This window comes from Heterodontus francisci, chromosome 7 (genome assembly GCF_036365525.1).
Source record: "Heterodontus francisci isolate sHetFra1 chromosome 7, sHetFra1.hap1, whole genome shotgun sequence".
In the NCBI taxonomy this organism is placed as follows: domain Eukaryota; kingdom Metazoa; phylum Chordata; class Chondrichthyes; order Heterodontiformes; family Heterodontidae; genus Heterodontus; species Heterodontus francisci.
The window spans coordinates 126,392,725-126,412,497 of record NC_090377.1 but is presented as its reverse complement, the minus strand read 5'-3'; the positions used below and the strand labels follow the sequence as shown (position 1 = coordinate 126,412,497).

At 43.1% G+C, this 19,773-nt stretch overlaps 1 protein-coding gene across 1 annotated transcript; it reads left to right on the top strand.

Annotated features, from left to right (window-relative positions):
• The first annotated feature begins 959 nt into the window (after positions 1-959).
• Positions 960-19,479, top strand: vwc2l (von Willebrand factor C domain containing 2 like). Its single transcript, XM_068034661.1, has 3 exons — positions 960-1,397; positions 2,145-2,274; positions 19,328-19,479. The coding sequence occupies exons 1-3, from the start codon at positions 978-980 to the stop codon at positions 19,477-19,479; spliced, it is 702 nt and encodes a 233-aa protein (XP_067890762.1). The 5' UTR covers positions 960-977.
• Positions 19,480-19,773: the final 294 nt, after the last annotated feature.

Genomic DNA, 19,773 nt, shown 5'->3' with positions numbered 1-19,773 from the left:
TTGCAGGAAGGAAATGCGGTATGCTTGCAACTGGTGTCAATTTTGCTCACGTTTTCTCTCCTGTTCTGTGGAATGCAACATTTCAATTTAGAGAGTTAATTTCGACGGACTGATCACAAACACTAACCATTTCCCCACACTCACCCAGTGACCTTGTCTTTATTGCCATCCCCGGTTATAATTAATAGTATGGAAACGCTATAAATCAGGCGGTGAATGACTGTAGAGTGAACTCTTGTATATTCAACATTACCTGATGTAGCACTGAATCCGGAAGACTAAAGGTCATTTCTATTCCTGGGGAGAATGACACTCCGCGTCAGCACAAGAGGCGGTTTCTGTCCCTTTTTTTTGTACCCCGCTCATTTTTCCCCCCAAAGTTTTATATGTTATATTGCATCGTGAGATTTCCAGAATGAGCTTGTGCTTCCCCAAAACAAGTTTAAAGTTTGTGCAATTTTTCTGTGTTTCACCTTACCGTGTGTTTGAGGGATAGCCTCTGCCGTGTCAGCCTGGTACAGTTCCTTGAGTCAGGAAAGTTGTAGGTTGGAGTAATCTCGGTCGACGCTCCTGTGCAGTGCTGAGGGAGTGCTGCACTGCCCGCCATGCGTTCGCTCAAGTGATATATTAAACTGAGAAGCCCTATCTGCCGTCTTGGGTGGATATAAAAGATAACACTGCCTGGAAAAAAGAGCAGTGGATGTGTCCAGGCCAATATTTATCACAACTCCAGAAAAATAATTTTATCGCATGAGTGTGGGAGCCTGCAGTGCACAAATTGGCTGTGGTATTTTCTATATTATATCAGTGACTACACTTTTTTTTAAAAGTACTTCATTGGTTGTAAAGTACGTTGGGACATCCTGAAGTCCTGAAAGGCATTGTATAAATGCAAATCTTACTTTTCTCTTTCAAGTTGTTACTGTTAACCATGTCTTTTCCAGTCTGGAGTCTATGGGCAGCTGCAGCCCAATCTGATGGCCAAGCAGAAGCACTTGTGGAGTATGGCTCCTGGGCTTCACGCAGCGTGCGTCCTCTTCCTCATGACCCCGGTCCTCGTTGCCTCGGCTGCTGTCAATCAGGACGATGACTTGGGAAGTGACAACACCCTTGGGGCAGTCAACAACGACAACATGGACTTCGACGACTATCGAGGCAAAGGCTGCCTGGACGACAGTGGTTTTGTGTACAAACTGGGCGAGCGCTTTTTCCCAGGCCACTCGAACTGCCCGTGTGTGTGCACAGAGGACGGGCCGGTTTGTGACCAGCCGGAATGTCCCAAAATCCACCCCAAGTGCAGTAAGGTGGAGCACAACGGCTGCTGCCCTGAATGTAAAGAAGTGAAAAACTTTTGTGAATACCGTGCAAAAACTTACAAAGTGCTGGAAGAATTTAAGGTAGGCACCTTGCATCCATAGTGCACACATCATTCAACACCTGCCTCGACCAAAACTAAATACTTGGGAGTTTAAAGCCAGAAATAACTGCAAACACGTCGATTTCAAATTAAGTGGGTATATGGCGAGAACTGACAATTCATCCCAGGGAAGAAATGTTTTAGCACTAATTCAAAGTCTTTGAAGGCATGTTGTGTTTGAAAATGCTGGCGCGAGAGAGGGAGACACTTAAAATGTGCTCACTTTCATGCTAATGGTTCTGTGGTATTGTCATTACTTTTAATTTCATAAATTGTAATGCTCCTGCGTTCAATTTTAATGCTGTTGGCAGAGATGCAAATGCACTCTGGTGTTTCTGATCCTCGGTTTATCACAAAGAGCAAACGTGGCAGATTTATCGATTCTCTTAAAGCTCCACAATAGCATTACACAAATTAAAGACGGGATGAATTAGCTTCACTGCTCAGAACAGTGAGGAGCTAAATTAATTTCCATAAATACGCGTCCCAGCCGCTCACTGTGAACTGCAGTGATTTCAGCTGCATTATTTTAGAGGATCGCCAGCTACCTGGCTTAGTTATCTGCTGATTTTTTTCTTTGTTGTGGGATGGCGGGGGTAGGTGGGATGGGGGAAGGATCTGTTAACTGCTCATGTTAAATGTCTTTCCGAGTAATGCTTGAAGCCCGTTCTGTCGAGAAGAGCTTGCTGGCTGCACGATTGAGTTAAACCTGTGTGGTTTGTTTCAGCCATCTCCCTGTGAGTGGTGCCGGTGCGAAGCCAGCAGTGAGGTGCACTGTGTGGTAGCTGATTGTGCCGTCCCCGAGTGTGTCAACCCAGTCTACGAGCCCAAGCAGTGCTGCCCGGTGTGCAAGAACGGTAAGGAACTCTAACGGCGACAGATTGTTTTATATCCCCAGCCTCCAATACTGCAGTCAGCAGGAGTGAAATGTAAAAAAACACACACACACACACACAAAATAAGGACCAAATGTTCCATGTTTCCTAAGATTCCGACTACATTATTTTGGCGTTGTAAGTTGATTTTTGTATTTGTGAGAGTGATGGGAAACGGAAGTCAGAACTAATCGAATAAAAATGCATTCAAACTTCAAAGCGATACTAATAAGGTTTCTTTCACCGTTTACTTTTGGTTTAGAGAGTACTTCAACCATCTGGAGAATTCTTGAGCAACTGTGCATTTATAAAAGGATGAAAGTGAGCAGTCAAATGTAGGAAGGAATGTAGAGACATTGGAAGGAACATAGGACCAAGAGCAGCCCTTTCAGTCATTTAGGCATAAGCATCCGAAAGATAAGAGCTCAGGGGGGCCAAATTCCATAACCCCAAAAGGGCACCTGGATCGCAATGTGCAATTAACCCATGCCCATTGTGTGCAACTTAGGCAACACACCACTTCATGCTGCCTGCTCATTTCAGTGATTTTAGCGAGCAGCCAGTGCTAACCGCCATGTTGATTGGCTGGACACCTGAGCAGGGGGCCAATATTATGAGTGCCTAGCACCAGTTAAGACATGGTTGTCCGACATACAGCCCACGGGCCAGGATCTGGCCCACTAACGTTTACCATCCGGCCCGTGTATGTAAACTGTACTCGGCTGTTCCTCTTCCTTGCCGTGCAGTTTTTGCCCTCGGCCGTTTCTTTCTGTTTCAGGGATACGAAATTGTTTCCAGCCCGCCAAAGCGTTCTATGGCTGACAATCAGCTGCCCTTGCTATTTTCGGTGAGTGAACACCTGCTGGGGAATGTAGTCCCCTTGCGCCCTGGTCCCTATGGACAGATCCGTAATCCAGGATGGCAACATCCAGAGAGCACCGCATGCCTGTGTGGCAATTGGCTATGGCCCAGCGATGCAACCCCCGAGGTTACTGAGCAGAGCAGGTCACAATGGAGACAGTAGTCGTGGTCAGTATGCTGATTAAAGTTAAGGTGAGCCCGAGGCCTACAGCCTAGGCTCGGCGAGAGAGAGAGAGAGACAGAGACAGAAAGTGAGAGAGGGGGGAGAGAGAGCCAGAGAGAGGGGGAAGACAGAGAGAGCTGGAGAGAGGCGGGGGGGAGACAGAGAGAGCCGGGGGGGGGGGGGGGGAGACAGAGAGAGTCAGAGAGAGGGGGAAGACAGAGAGAGCCAGACTGAGCGACAGGCACAGAGAGACGGAGAGAGAGAGAACGGACACAGAGAGATGGAGAGAGAGAGAGATGGACACAGAGAGATGGAGAGAAAGAGGCAGACACAGAGAGACAGAGAGAGAGACACACACACAGAGGGGGAGAGAGAGAGAGAGATGCAGAGAGGGGGAGAGAGAGACAGACGAAGAGAGAGAGGGATCACAATCATTCCTGACGGATGGACCTCTATCTGAAACACTCTGCAGCGCGACATCAGGTGTGCGGGCAGACATTGACTACTTGTGCAAGCAAAAGCAATGCCAGGTAGCTCACTAAATCGGTGCTCAACATTGTAAATTAATATATTAGTCTTCTCGTTTAAAGCTTTTCACTAAAATGCACATTTTTTGTTGTTTTGATTAATAGTAAAATACATTTCTAATGCCTTTATCCTTCTGAAATTTGATCTCCAGCCCCCTATATAGGACAAAATTGTAATGTGGCCTAAAGGCCTGCTCGGGTCTGCAAATGAGACCCAACCCAAGCCCAACAGAACCCCATCCGACCCTGAGCCCGACCCAGCCCGAGTCCTTCCATTTTTTCCCTGCTCCTGACCTGACCATCAGTTAACCTACCTTCCGTTTTTCACTTTGTTCCTTACCTGCACAAGCTTAAAATAACTGTTAGAAAACCACCTTTAAAGTCCAAAAAGTAAATTAACATTAAAGTCACATACCTGAGGTGGTGATAGAGCATGTCCGATCCGGCCCGACCCAACCCGCCCCGAACCCAACATATGTCGTCGGGTCTCGTCGGGTTTGCGTCAGGTAGCAGGCCTTTAACGTGGCCCCTCATGCGAAAAGGGTGGGCACCCCTGAGTTAAAGCCGACACTGCTTAAAGCTAGCCTGCAATTCCTAAAGGGGAGGTGCATTGTGGCTGGAGCAGGTGCTGAAAGTCATACTTGAAGTGAATCTGACATGTGAAACATTGAATAATGGCACAACAATGGAGAGATCGGGCTTCAAGGTTTTCTGACACTGCACTGGAGACCTTGATGGAAGAGATGGAAGGAAGGAGAGATGCCTTGTATCTGCAGGGGACCAGAGGTCCTTTAGCTACAGGCTCAGAAGGCAGTGGGAGCAGATAGCTGTGCAAGTCAATGGCGGGAGTCAAGTCCTGAGGACCTGGATGCAGTGCCGCAAGAAGCTCATTGACCTCACACGAGTGCTCAGGGTCAGTGAATGCATCTTCAAATGTTGTTTCAGCACGCCGCTGGTCTACTCTATCACTTCTTGTGGCAGCATGGATTTCAATCCATGTGGTCAGTGGATCGTCCTTGTTGTCCAGTAACCACCCTTTGGTTTGCTATGATGGCTCAAGTGTAGCTGGCACAGCAGACTGCTGCAGAATGTAAATGTCATAACTGCTGCCAGGAGATTGGATATTGACCTGCATGATAGTCTGTATATGGTCACACACCAGCTGGATGCTGAGAGAGTGGAATCCCTTTCGGTTCTGGTATAGGGCATAGTTGACATGTGGCGCCCTCAATGTACTTGTGACCTTACCTGTGGCACCAACCTGCAATGCTAGCAAAGCTGCATGCTCACTCTGCCTGCAGCTCTCTGGCAAGAGAGTAAGAAATGTAGTTAACTCTCATTGAGCAGAAAGCCGTAATGACCTCCATTATGCAACAATTGACAGCAAACTGCGAGATGTTGTCAATACCTGAAGCTCTAGCCTAAAATCTGCCAGACACATAAAATCAGCACAGTCACTTTCATAGCCACTGGCAATGTGGTCCTTGTCCTGCTTTGAGATTACAGTTATGGCTGTAGCAGGTGGCAGATTTTAATGAGGATGTCCTTACTGAGGCACAGACATTTCATACATTGTTCCTTGCTGAGGGTAGGGTAGGAGAATTACTTCCTGAACACCTTGGGTAGCACTGGCGGGGGTGTCCTTCCTGATGCTGAATGCATCTTCAGCTGTGGGAGAATAAGAGAGGGCGTTGAGATCCAAAATGGTATTGCTGATGTCAAGTCAGGGTTGCACACTGAATGACATCATAACCTTCCTGCTCTGCATATTTCAGGTGGCCATATCCTGCCGCAGATATGACCTCCTCCTCTCTCTTCCAGCATCTTGTCTGAATCTGCTCATTCTCCAAGTCATGCTGTATTCCAAGGGCAATGCCTACTAATGCACCCAGGTCTGGGAGCAAATGGTCTGTGTAGAAGCCTTGAAGGCAGCAAAAACACCTTCAGCGCCTGCCAAACCACTCCTGTAGACTTTTGAAACTTTAAACATACACAGCACCAAACACTTGTAGAGTTGAAGCAACAGCCAGAAGAAATCAACCAACCTGTAAGTCGTTGATCCCTTTAAATAGCACTGGCGGGGGTGTCCTTCCTGTTGCTGAATGCGTCTTCAGCTGTACAAGGTTAAGAGAGGGCGTTGAGATCCAAAATGGTACTGCTGGCGTCAAATCAGCGTTGCACACTGAATGATGCTATACCTTCCTGCTCTGCATATTTCAGCTAGCCGTTCACTATATGCATGCTAATGCCCACACCAATTTGGCATCTTGTGCAACTTTCCCCCAAGAGTGAGCCGCTTGCTGTGGATGCCATCTTGGGGTCTAAGGGCACTCGTAGTGTCCAAAAGACGGGCACAAACAATCCCAATTTCATGCCCCAGTTATTTTGATTGCTTAGTAGGACAACTAAGGAACAGTATCTGTGCACAGAAGCTTCTGTTTTAAACTATTGCAACACTGATGTAAACAATGATAGTCAATCCACTTGAGTGTTTTGCACCGTCAATCATAGTTCACCCACTGCTTATAATCTCAGTGGGAAAAAATCAACCAACCTCAAGATTTCTTCCAGAATGTTCTTAATCACATTTAACATTACAGAGACTCGACTGGTGGGTACTGAATAAAACATGTCTTGAAATTGGTTGACAAGGCATAGTATGTATTCTTCCAACCCATCATCGTTAAACAAGACCATTCAGGGGTGATGTCAGGAAGCACTTCTTTGCACAAAGCATAGTAAAAATCTGGAACACTGTCCCAACAAAAAGCTGTTGAGACTGGGGTTCAATTGAAAATTTCAAAACAGGAATCGATAGATTTTTCTTAGATAAGGGTATTAAGGGATCAATGGTGTTAAGATACAGATCAGCCATGATCTAATTCAATGGCAGAACATGCTCAAGGGGTTGAATGGCCAACTCCTGTTCCTATATTTCTAAGACATGAGCAACCTTGCCCATTAATGTACCCAGGGCTTTTCAAACCAAATGCATTTCCTGTTCATGCTATGTTTTAATTCCTTTAGCAAATTCTGGCCTGATACATTTGGAATAAAGATTGTGGGGTATTATGCAAACTGCTACAAGCAGTTTACTTGTTTGGACATGTCCTATAATCAGAACAGCGAATCTCTACATATAATCCCCATGATGCAATGTGCACAAATAGTGTCCCTTTCGATATATATATATTGTGGATCTTCAACCCCTGTTAATATATCAAGCTCGTTTGTTTTATTTTACCATACTATATCTTGCTTCCTGTGTGGGAAAAATCCAGGAAACACAGATTGCTGTTTGGCATTGTAGTGGTGTCTTTGGCCTCAGTACCTTTTCCATATACTATCTGTTTATTTGTAATTATACACTGAAAATGATGACAGCTTTGCTGCTGCAGTATCTGCCTTTCCTTGGTTTAAGATTAAATCTTAATTATTTCAGCTGCCTAGGCCCTGAACTCTGCTTTTCCCTGCCTGTACCTCTCTCCTCCTTTATGATGCTCCTAAAAATCCATTTCTTTGACCAAAGTTTTGCTCACCTGTCCTAATATCTCCTTCGGTGGTTCAGTGCCAAATTTTGTCTGTTAGTGCTTCTGTGAAGCACCTTGGAGGTTTTGCTACATTAAAGGTGCTTGATAAATGCAAGCTGTTGTTGCTGCTATGTAGTGACAATGAAGTCATTCTTCCAAGACGATATTACTACTGGATCACTGTGATTGGTACACTTTGCATCATTTTTCTGAATATTGGGGCATGCAGAATAGTTTGGGTCAATGTCAATCAAGAAATGTGAACAGAGATATGCGTGAGTCTTGATAAAAGACCGGTGAGCCCTGCCTTAGCAAACAGTGCATAGCAAATGTGGGAAATCAGACTATAAGTTCTTCTCATTTCTCAACCTGTATTAGATTTGTATTCCAAGTGTAGATGAGGATTTGTGATATGATAAGAGACTTCCCTAGTTTCAGATCTCTATTATTCCTATAATCAGCAGTTTATGCTTTAGGCCTATTAACATGAAATTATAACCTATGGGATCGGGTAAAACGCCAGTTTTATATCCAATTCCCCTCCAAAGATACTATCCGTTGACTTCAAAGGAATGTAAAATTGGGTAAATTGTAAAGCCAGCGTTGCACCCGATCCTGTCAGTTTTCCAATGAGTCAGTTAGTTTAAAGTTACCCCAGAAGTGATTACACTCGACAAGTAAAAATCAGGCTTGTGGTTGGTGCTGAGGTTTTTTCTGTTGTAGAAACTCTCAATTGCTCCAATCATGTCATTGATCAGCTCAGTTACCTCAAAAATTCACCGAAATGAACTAAGTGCAGATGAGGGAGGCCATCTTGCTCTCCCATCCAAAACGAGTGCAAATTATCTGCCATGTCACAGTATGACTTCCCATCTCTTGAATTGTCAACGGAATGAAATAAAAATTACGAGACTGAATCCGAATACAGAAAGATCAGATCCAATCTAAGGTTTATAAAAGCCCTGTGCAAACCCTCCCATTCAGAGTGAAGGGTTCTGGTCATGCTTTGGAGGGGTGGGGGGGGTGCTAATTTGGCCCCCCTCCCCGACCACTCCATCGCCCTCCCCCACCCCCCTCCCCCCAGTCAAAGAGAAAGGGGCCAGAATCTACTGCAGCAGGGCATCTAACATTGTTTGCCATTAGTTAGACTTGCCCCTGTGAACTTCAGCTCAAAATAATTTTATCCACAAAATTTCTGAAAGTGCAAATTGATAGTGGTGCAGGGAGGGACACAGGGTATTGGGGTCCTGAATGAACAGGATCTCTTTAACCATGAGATTTAGCACAGGTAATAAACAGGAGAAGGACTGAGAAGGAGAGTGAGTTAGAGTGGGTGAATTCAATGTCAAATCAGGAACAGAAAGAGAAATAAAGAACAGGAAAGAAAGATTGGATTAAGAAAGACAGAAAAAAGGCAAAGGCAAAGTAAGAACAAATGTTAAATATAAAATTTGACATTATCAAAATCTCCTAGAACAGTTCACAATCTAAAGGAATGAGACTTCACACATGTAATAGTTAATTTTCCATGTCAGCAGGGTCGGTAGCAGTTAATACTTACCCTGTTGTTAAAAGGGTACTTGCACTGCTAATTACGAGCCCTAAATATCAGTGGTGAGTTTAGTTTGCATCTACCATACAAGTACAACAATTTCACGACATTCAATGCATTTAATTGATGAGGCAGACAGCATGATGCCGTTTGTAGGTCCCTTACAGTCAGAAACAGGGGAATTTATTATGGGGAATAAAGAAATGGCTGACCAACTAAATGCATACTTTGGTTCTGTCTTCACAAAGGAGGACACAAATATCATACCAGAAATGTTGGGGAACACAGGGCTTAGTGAGAGTGAGAGGAACTGAAACAAATCAGTAATAGTAGAGAAATGGTGTTGGAGAAATTGGTGGGATTGAAGGCTGATAAATCCCCAGGGTCTGATAGTATGCATCCCAGAGTACTTAAGGAAGTGGCCCTAGAAATAGTGGATGCATTGGTGGTCATCTTCCAAGATGCTGTAGACTCTGGAACAGTTCCTACAGATTGGAGGGTAGCTAATGTCACCCCACTATTTTTTGTTCAAAAATAGAGAGAAAGCAGGGAATTATAGACGAGTCAGCCTGACGTCAGTAGGGGGAAAATTCTAGAGTCCACTATCAAAGAGTTTATAGCAGAGCACTTAGAGAACAGTGGTAGAATCAGACAGAGTCAGCATGGATTTACGAAAGGGAAATCATGCTTGACAAATCTACTAGAATTCTTCGAGGATGTAACCAGTAGGGTTGTTGAGGGGGAGCCAGTGGATGTGGCTTATTTGGACTTTCAGAAGGCTTTTGACAAAGTCCCACATAAGAGATTAGTATGTAAAATTAAAACACATGGGATTGGGGGTAGTGTATTGCAATGGATAGAAAATTGGTTGGCGGACGGGAAACAAAGAGTAGGGATAAATGGGTCTTTTTCCAAATGGTAGGCAGTGACTAGTGGGGTACCGCAGGGATCGGTGCTAGGACCCCAGCTATTCACAATATACATTAATGATTTAGATGAGGGAACTAAATGCAGTATCTCCAAATTTGCAGATGACACAAAACTGGGTGGGAGGGCGAGTTGTGAGGAGGATGCACAGAAGCTTCAGGGTGATTTGGACAAGTTGAGTAAGTGGGCTAATGCATGGCAGATGCAGCATAATGTGGATAAATGTGAGGTTATCCACTTTGATAGCAAAAACAGGAAGGCAGATTATTATCTGAACAGCTATAAACTGAGAGAGGGGAATATGCAGCGAGATCTGGGTGTTCTCGTACACCAGTCGCTGAAGGTAAGCATGCAGGTGCAACAGAGGATTCGAGTACAGGAGCAGGGATGTCTTGCTGCAATTATACAGGGCCTTGGTGAGGCCACACCTGGAATATTGTGTGCAGTTTTTGTCTCCTTATCTGAGGAAGGATGTTCTTGCTATAGAGGGAGTGCTGCGAAGGTTTACCAGACTGATTCCTGGGACGGCAGGACTGACGTATGAGGAGAGATTGAGTCGGTTAGGATTATATTCGCTGGAGTTCAGAAGAGTAAGGGGGGATCTCATAGAAACCTATAAAATTCTAACAGGACTTGACAGGGTAGATGCAGGAAGGATGTTCCCGATGGTGGGGGAGTCCAGAACCAGGGGTTATAGTCTAAGGATATGGGGTAAACCTTTCAGGACTGAGATGAGGAGAAATTTCTTCACCCAGAGAGTGGTGGAATTCGCTACCACAGAAAGCAGTTGAGGCCAAAACATTTTATGTTTTCAAGAATGAGTTAGATATAGCTCTTGGGTCTAAAGGGATCAAAGGGTATGGGGCGAATATGGGAACTGGCTACTGAGTTGGATGATCAGCCATGATCATAATGAATGGTGGAGCAGGCTTGAAGGGCCGAATGGCCTACTCCTGTTCCTATTTTCTATGTTTCTATGCTTTCGTGAAGCTAACAGTGGAGCGGTGTAACTCAGACAGCAACTTTTAAATATTCACATTAATCCTGTATCTGTCGCTTGCATGGAGTTGCTGTAACATTTACACATAAATTACAGTGAGCGCTATTTGCTTCACCATTATTTTGGCAGCAAAATCTGGCCCTATAGTAGGCTTGTTTATCCAAATATGGAGTTTGCTGCTCCTTCCTTTATAATATTAATTTGTAAATCCAGTCGTGACCTGAACTCATGCACAGTAAAGTCTCTTGAGCTCCAATAGGCTGAGACTTGTAAATGAGATAGGCAAATGGGAGGTGTCACTGGCAATGTCAAGATAGCAATGTCTAACAATGGGTACTCTGTTCAGAAGAATAAATTTGGCAAAAGTAAATGGTAAAGTGACCCATATCTACCACCAGACATCTTTAGGGCATGTTAATAATGACACAGTGTAGTGTATGCAAACTGAGCATCTAGTTCCATGCCAAATGTTTCTGGACCTACTTTAGTTTTGAGAGAAAAAAATGTACAAAGTCATGGGCAAGAATTTTACGCACCCCCCCCACCTTGTAAAGAGAAAGAAGGTAGCGGGGGTGGGGGGCGCGTAAAATGGAGCGGGAGGCTCGGGGGGGCCCTTGCCCACTCCCTCCCGCCTCCGCCACCACTTTATGCAGGGCAGCGGCGGCGAAAAACAGCCCGCCCACCCCAGGCAAATCAAAGCCCTTAAGTGCCCACTTAACGGCCACTTAAGGGCCTCCGCCCGCCGCCACAGGGATTTTATGCGTGGCTAGTCGGGCAGCCCAGGCCCGAGAAAAGCTGCTTGGCAAAAGCAGGCGGCTCTCTAATGGCCTGGAGGGGGCCATCATGATCGAGCACCCTGAGCCCGACAGAGGGCCACCTCCGCTGCCCCAACCACCCCAACACCCAATACATCCCCCGTCCCCCTATCGACCACCCTTGCCTCCCCGGGGCCCGATTGATCACCCCCGGCAGGGCAACAAAAACTTACCTTGGTTTCAGGACTCCCCCACATCTTTGTCTTGAAGCTGGGCTGCAGTCCCAGCAGTGGCCATCGCTCCTGGTGGCGCTGCTGAGACTAAGAGCTGCCGGCCCGCTGATTGGCCAGCAGCTCTATTAGGCGGGACTTACTGACTCAAGCGGGTGGAAGTCTAGCCTCAGAACAATTAAAGGCCAGGGAACTGCACAATGTGGGTTGGATCCCTAAGCCAGGAGGAAGCGTGTTTGCCATCGACTTTTCAGTTGGTGAACGGCTCCCGTCCGCCAAGGGTAAAATCCCGGCCATCAGTTAAGATTAGCCCTCTGGAAGGTGAGAGACACAAATCTATGCCTCATTTATCTTGTTTAAGCATTGCCACAGCCCAAATAATAGTCTGTCACTTATGATTATAGTATCATAGCATAATACAGCACAGAAAGAGGCCATTCAGCCCATCATGCCTGTGCCAGCTCATTGGTAGAGCCATCCAATTAGTCCCACTGCTCTGTTCTTTCCCCATAACCCTGTAATATTTTTCCCTTCAAGTATTTATCCAATTCCCTTTTGAAAGTCACTACTGAAGTTACTTATGGCTAATGCTTATCATTCAAAATCCACTTATTTCACATATTCTCAATAACATTGATTGAGGCACATCAGTGCTGAGCAGATAGTTTATGCGCCTCCACTATACTTTTATTAGCCTATTATCAGAGGCTGTTATAGAGGGCAGTTGGAAAAATAAGGTGTATTGTTTTAGGATTGGTAAAATGATTTATTTTTCCCTGCTCAAAATAACCTTAATATTAATTGCTTTGTTCAAACATTTCCAGTTTTTTTTGTGATAATTTGGATATTTCTGCTTTGGTTTGAAGTGACCCATGTTAATCCAATGGTTTATCTCAACTACTAAATTTAGCTTTGTAACAAGTGGTGGTTATCAATGAAATCTGTTTAGGATCTAATACATGCCCTATGCACACAAACACAGAGGCATTTATGCAGTATAAAAACTAGCTGACCCTTGAGACCCAGTAATGCAAGGAATATATATCTTCAGGTTTGATCAAACTAAAGCATGACCTTTTAGATGTTATTGGTAGTGGTCAATCTAAGGGCACTCTCCATTTAGAATGTCAATTGTTATAGGCACAATACGTCAGTAAGACTCAATAATCCTGATTTCTTTTGTAGACAACAAAACATTGTGATGGGCAGTTAAAGTCACTGCTTGAATTTTGGTTGCATTAGTCTGTACCTGCTAAGTGCATCGTGATCTGCTCAATCCTGGCAAAACGCATACAATATTTCTGTGTCAAAACACACACGCCCCTTCATTCACTGCATGAGTGACTTCCCATTTTCTACATCCCAACATAGCTTTATAACCCATTGCTAATGGTTTTGCCTCCAATGACAGGAGGGTCAGTAACCATAGGACACAAATTTAAAACTTTGGGAAAAGAACCCAGTAGAGATGAGGAGGTTTTCTTTTTTACTCAGCAAGTTGTTGTGATCTGGAATGCACTGACTGAAAGAGTGGAGGAAGCAGATTTAGCAGTAACTTTCACAACGGAATTGGATCTCCCCTACTTTAAAAGGAAAGAAAAGACAGGGTTGTGGGGAAAGTGCAGGGGAGTGGGGCTAATTGGATATGTCTTTCAAAGAGCAGGCAGGTGCATGATGGATCAAACGGCCTCTTTCTGTGCTGTATGATTCCATGATTAAGGCAGGTCGTGGACTTGATTGCTGTCCTGAACTTTGCCATATTTATTGAACATACTCTCTCCTTAACTCACCAGATTTCAGGGGCTGACATAGAAAATCTCCATCAGATTGATTGTGGGGGAATCACATTCTGTGGGTATGTGGTGTCACCTCTTGTGAACAGATCAATTTACAGGGAATGGGGGGCTAAATACTAAACGGAAACAAGTTTAACTGATTTTTAAAATCCCATTGCCTGGAATGTAGACAAACTGGAAAATAACTCGAAGGGGATATTGTATTCCATTCCCCTTTTAAAAGAAAACTCTGTTTATAACTACTAAAATGTACAGTATTAGTCCAGTGAGGATAGATCTCAAGTTAATAATTCTGGATTTATTTAAAAAGTACAAGGAGGTGATGCATGGTGTAGTGGTAATGTCACTGAGCCCAGCTGGTAATCCACAAGCCCAGGCTAATGCCCTGGTAGCATGGGTTCAATTCCCACCATGACAGCTGGCAGAACTTAAATTCAATTAGCTAATACAAATCTGGAATTAAAAGCTATTCTTAGTAATGGTGCTATGAAACTATCATTGATTGCTGTAAAAACCTATCTGGTTCGCTAATACGCCCTTTAGGGAAGGAAATCTGCCATCCTTAGCTGGTCTGGCCTCCATGTGACTCCAGACCCACAACAATGTGGTTGACACTTAACTGCCCTCTAAAATAGCGTAGCAAGCCACTCAGATGTCAAGGGCATTTAGGGATGGGCAACAAATGCCGGCTTCACTAGCAATGCCCACATCCCATGGACAAACAAAAAAATTGGAGCACTTTCTGTGGCTGTTATAGGGGTATGTATGAGTGCTCCTGAATTGCCTCCAAATCACAAAGGGCTGTTCCTCCAATAGTTAATTATATTTGCTTGTGGATAGCATTCTGCCTGCTTCCCTTCATATTGGTAGATGACTGGACTAATTAGTCATTCGCTTTGTGTTGGAGACATCACATCACCTCCCACAGTATCCCTATCTTTGATATGCTTGTTCTGCTACACAATCACAAATAAGGGTTCTTTAAATCTTTGCTGATTGTTTTCAGTTCGGCCAGAGCCTTTTCCCCCTGCTTTGCCATTAAAATTTTATCTGTAATTTGTTCGTAAAGCTTTAGAATTGGTTCCAAGATCCGACTGACATCAATTGCAGTGGATAATGCATTAGATTTTGCTGTCAAAATAACATTGAGGGTAACAGCGCTAACTGCTATTTATACGTAAAGGCACAGTAACTTCAGAGAAGGAGCAGATCCACAGATAAATGTGAATATCTATAAGTTGCTGTCTTGAGTTGCAGTGTTCTACCATGAGCTTTGTTAAAACAGCATCTCACTGTCTGCTTCATCATTGGCATGTATTGGATGTTGTGAAGTTGCAATATTTGCTAGTAGCTGCGAACTAAACTTGCCACAGAAAGTTAGGTCTTGTACCCTTTTAACATTATGATAATTGATAATTTTTGCCAGACACTCTCTCTGGTCTTGAAAATTAACTCTTGCCATTGCGGTGACTCAATGTTTCAAGTAGTCGTTGGAGATTTTAAAAATGTCAAATTTAACATTTTTAAACATTTATTTTGCTTTTCCTTTGTCTCTTTTCTCTCTCTTTCAATCCAATCTTTCATCCCCCCATTTATTTCTCTTTCTGTACTGATTTGACAGTGCATTCATCCACGCTAATTTACACTTCCTTCTCAGTCCTTTCGCTGTTTATTTCACAATCCTTCACCCTGATTGGTTAAGGAGATATCTTGTTACTTGCCCTAATCACAGGTCCCAGATGCCCTGTTTCCCTCACTGTTCCGTTATCAGCTCGCACTCTCAGTGAAAATGTTTTGAGCTGAAGGGGATGGGGCAAATCTAACTAATGGCAGATGTCATTAGATGCCCAACTACAGCAAATTCTGGGTCTGATATCTTGAAGTGTGACTGGAGATAGAATTGAAGGGGATAGCAACTAAATATTACTGCAAAATGTTAAGATATTCCAAGTAACTCCTGGCAACTTAGTAACAGCATTGTTTGTCCTGAATACGACTGCTTTACTGGAATGTGCATTGGAGGGAGAAACAGGGAGGGGTGTGGAAATTACTGTGCAACCTACTGCTTGCAGACCATTTTTATTGGCAAAAATACAGCTTGGGTGCATTGTTCTTTAAGAAACCCTCACTGAGCAGATCCCCTTGTTTCAACAATGAAAGATGGTGCATTGTTTCTAATCTAAGTTCTTTTGTGATCCCAAGACTCGAGCAACTTAAAAGATGTTGCACTGCAGTCTAGGAATGGCATAGGTGATGTTCATTCCTTGAAAGTTCAAGTGATGATGCGTGGAAAGAATGATAGGGAAAAGGAGAAAGTCTTGCAGTTATATAGCGGCTTTCACAAGTGCAAGACATCCCAAAGCATTTTATAGCCAAAGAAGTGCAGTCACGTGTTGTAACGTAGAAAACATGGTAGCCAAATTGTGGACAGCATGATCCCACAAATCTGTTGATAAGTGATATTGACTGTGGGATAAATATTATCCAATGCACTAGGGAGAACTTTCCTGTTCCTCTTTTATGTCCACCTGAAAGGGCAGAGGGAGGCCTCAGTTTAATGTTTTAGTTAAAGGGCAGCACCAATATGTCAGCCTAGATTTGGGGCTCAAATCTTTGGAGTGGGACTTGAACCCACAACCTTCCTGAGTCAGAGCTACAGCTGACAGCTCATCATAGCCCTCCCATTCTGGAAATTGGCTATAATAAAACAAGCATGTATTTTTCCGATTACTAATGCCAAATTTATAAATTCTTCCAGAAGTGTCTTGCTTTGAATCCACACTGTGCCTTGTACGGAACCATGTATAAACAAGAGATAAAAATCGTGCAAGTTGTCAGATAGCTCTTTCAATTTAATTAGGTGGGAGGCATTCACAGCAGATTGTAGTACACATGAATGTAAATTTCTGCATCCAACTTTAGGCTAGGCTGTGTTTCCCAGTGGTGCACTGGAAGCCTCACAACAGAAGTTGCTTCATCAGAGCTTTAGAAATGCTAGGCTGCAGATTGACCCATTTCTATTGAGGGACCAGAGTCAAGACCCAGAAAAGAATGATCTTGCATTTTATGTAGCACCTTTCATGACCTAAGGACATCCCAAAGCACTTTACAGCCAATAACGTAATTTTGAATAGCAATCGCTATTGTAAAGTAGGAAAGTGCAGAGCGCCACAAATTTGGAAATGGTAAAAGGGAAGATGAAAAATGGTCAGGCATTCCTGATTAGTGGGTGCCGAGCTCCAGTATTTTGTAAAGCCAGTATATTGAAAAGGAGAACTGAGAGAGGTAGGGGATAGATGCAGTACTGAGGTTCTGGGAGAGAATGAATGCTATGTTTTCAGAAAAATGCAGTGCAACAAATTATCCAAATCATTATCCATAACGCAATTATCTTTTTATTGATATTCTTTGGATGCAATTAGTTTTTTTATGGCCTACACAATCTATATCGCTGGACTGAAGCTTCAAACGAATAATTCACATGTTTGCAATGACGCATTCTGTAAAAGAGTTAGCAGCTGGGTGCATTGCTGAACAATTCATTTAATGATCTATCAGGAGCTGTGTAGCTAAAGAACAAACACAATATCTCACCAGAGATAGCAGGTTTCATGCTGCCTTTGGAAAGATGTCACCACTTGCCTTGGCCTTTGAGTTATCGGTCTTTCATAGCTGTGGAAGGATGGCTGTAACTTCCCCATTACTAGTGGGACTATTTAATAATATTTACAGCAGTGATATATTTACAGTGTGTAAGTGATAGTATTAGAAAGACCATGTGGCACATTTGAACAGAAAGTAATGGATATATGGCAGCTATAACGGGATGCTAATCTCATCAACAGGCTCAGATGAAATTATAAAGCAAGAGAGCAGTTTAGAAGTATCAGCTGAACTTCAAGATTAGATTATTGCCTTGCAGTCATTTTCTGATAACTCCTTATTGTTTGTAATATTGTTTGAATTTGGTGTGGATGTTTCTTTCTATCATGTGCAGCTAGCGACTGTGCTCCACTTGCGACTGTGATTACCCAGGAAGGTTAGCAGTAGTGATTTTATTCAGGGTTGATTAGAAAGAATTACACAGAATTTACAGCACAGAAACAGGCCACTCAGCCCAACTGATCTGTGATGGTGTTTATGCTCCACATGAGCCTGCTAGAACCCTAATTCATCTCACCCTATCTTCTTTTATTCCTTTCTCCCATGTGTGTTTATCTGGCTTCTCCTTAAAATGCATCTATGCTATTTGCCTCAACTACTCCATGTGGTAGTGAGTTCCACATTCTAACTACTTTCTGGGTCAAGAAGTTTCTCCTGAATTTTTATTGGATTTATTAGTGGCTATCTTTTATTTATGGCCCTTATTTTTGGAGTCCCCCACATTTCCTTTTGTAATATCACGTAATTCTAAAATCGGACGACTTATGACACACCCCCTCATTTTTTTCTGTAATTGGCTCACTGAACTGACACAAGCCCCTTGTATTCTAAACATCAGATGGTGGGAAATAAAACACATAATCAAACCATGCATGACCTAGGGTATGATTATAGGAATCAGATTTGTTAACAGTAAGGGATAAACAGTAGTAGATTTCACCTGATCATAGAATATTTGACCTCCCTCCTCCTCAGATATACAACAATAATGAAATATGTAACACTTCATCTGGTTTGTATTTGAAGCCCTTTAATTTTTAAAGACAGGGCTTTTTATTGAAACCCATGGGATTAAAGGGGCGGTGCCAGCATAGGTGCAAAATAGTCTGAGAGACAGAGATGAGTAGTGAGTGGTTGTTTTTCAGACTGGACAGAAGAGTGCAGTCTGTCTTCCAGGGATCAGTGAACTTTTTGATATTTAAGATACTTGGCAAAAAAGCCAGGGACAGATGAGGAATTTTTTTTTGATTTAGTGAGTTGTAATGATCTGGAACACACTGCCTGAAAGGGTGGCAAAAGCCAATTCAACAGTAACTTTCAAAAGGGATTTGGATATAGAATTGAAAAGAAAAAAATTGCATGTCTGTGGGGACAGACCAGAGGAGTGGGGCTAATTGGATAGCTCTTTCAAAAAGCCAGCATCGGCATGATGGGCCATACGGGCCTCCTTCTGTGCTGTAGGACTGTATGATTCACAAACTGTTTAAGTAGCACAAACCCGGATCAGTGTCTGCACATCCCTCCAAATCAAAATGTTTAGATATCTGTCTATATCTCAATGAACTCAGAAGAACTAATAAACTAGTGAGGAGTAAAAAAATGTTCAATTTAATAGACCATCAAATTACTGTTTAATTAAATATGCTAATATAAATTTTCAGTTGGCTGCTCAGTGTAAGATTAAATTGTTAGAGAGTAAAGACGAGTTTATATAAACTATATCTGTATTTTTATTACATTACCCATATTAAAGTATCTATTACTTTACTGAAGCATTTTGCATGTTAAAGTGCTTCAAGCAGGAAAAAGCATTTGCTGAAATCCATGATAAGCTCTGTGAACATCGAGAAAAGAAGGGGCAGGTTGTGACATTTTGCGTACCCAAAGCATTAGGCTAGCATTTTACAGAAGTTGACTGACCAGTCATGTATCTCCAGCATTTTCTGTTTATACTTCAAATTTGTTCAATATTGAGTGTTCCGTTACGAATTCTTTGTGCCCCAGTCCATCTGTGTTTTTTTTTTGCTTTAGGTCCCAACTGTTTTGCAGGTTCTACAATAATCCCAGCGGGGAAGGAAGTGAAAGTGGACGACTGCACCATATGCTACTGCTCTCAGAATGGGGACTGGTGGAAGACAGAACGACAAGCTACGTGTGTCAAACGCGAATGTGAACGGCTGTGATCTGGGTGATGCAGCAACTGCTCCACTTATTCACTAACTGCCAGCAAAGCAGCACCTTAGTGTGCTGTATAGCCAAAAATATTGCCTAGCTCTACCCATTGCAATAGTCACCCGAAGATCTAGACTCCTGGTGCAAACACTGTTTGGTGAAACACTATTTTTTTACATTGTCAATTGTCTCATTCTACCTGTGAGTGCCATTTTGGTTGAAAATTAAATTAAGGTTTTGACTGCTGATTACCTATATATATATATATATAGGTTTTGCAGTTTTTACATCTGTCTCTATCGCTT

Excerpts from the sequence above, each read along its gene's own strand:
- vwc2l (XM_068034661.1), top strand. The coding sequence starts at position 978 with ATGGCCAAGCAGAAGCACTTGTGGAGTATGGCTCCTGGGCTTCACGCA. Across the intron at positions 1,398-2,144 it reads AAGTGCTGGAAGAATTTAAG|CCATCTCCCTGTGAGTGGTG; the intron begins GTAGGCACCTTG and ends GGTTTGTTTCAG. Across the intron at positions 2,275-19,327 it reads CTGCCCGGTGTGCAAGAACG|GTCCCAACTGTTTTGCAGGT; the intron begins GTAAGGAACTCT and ends TTTTTGCTTTAG.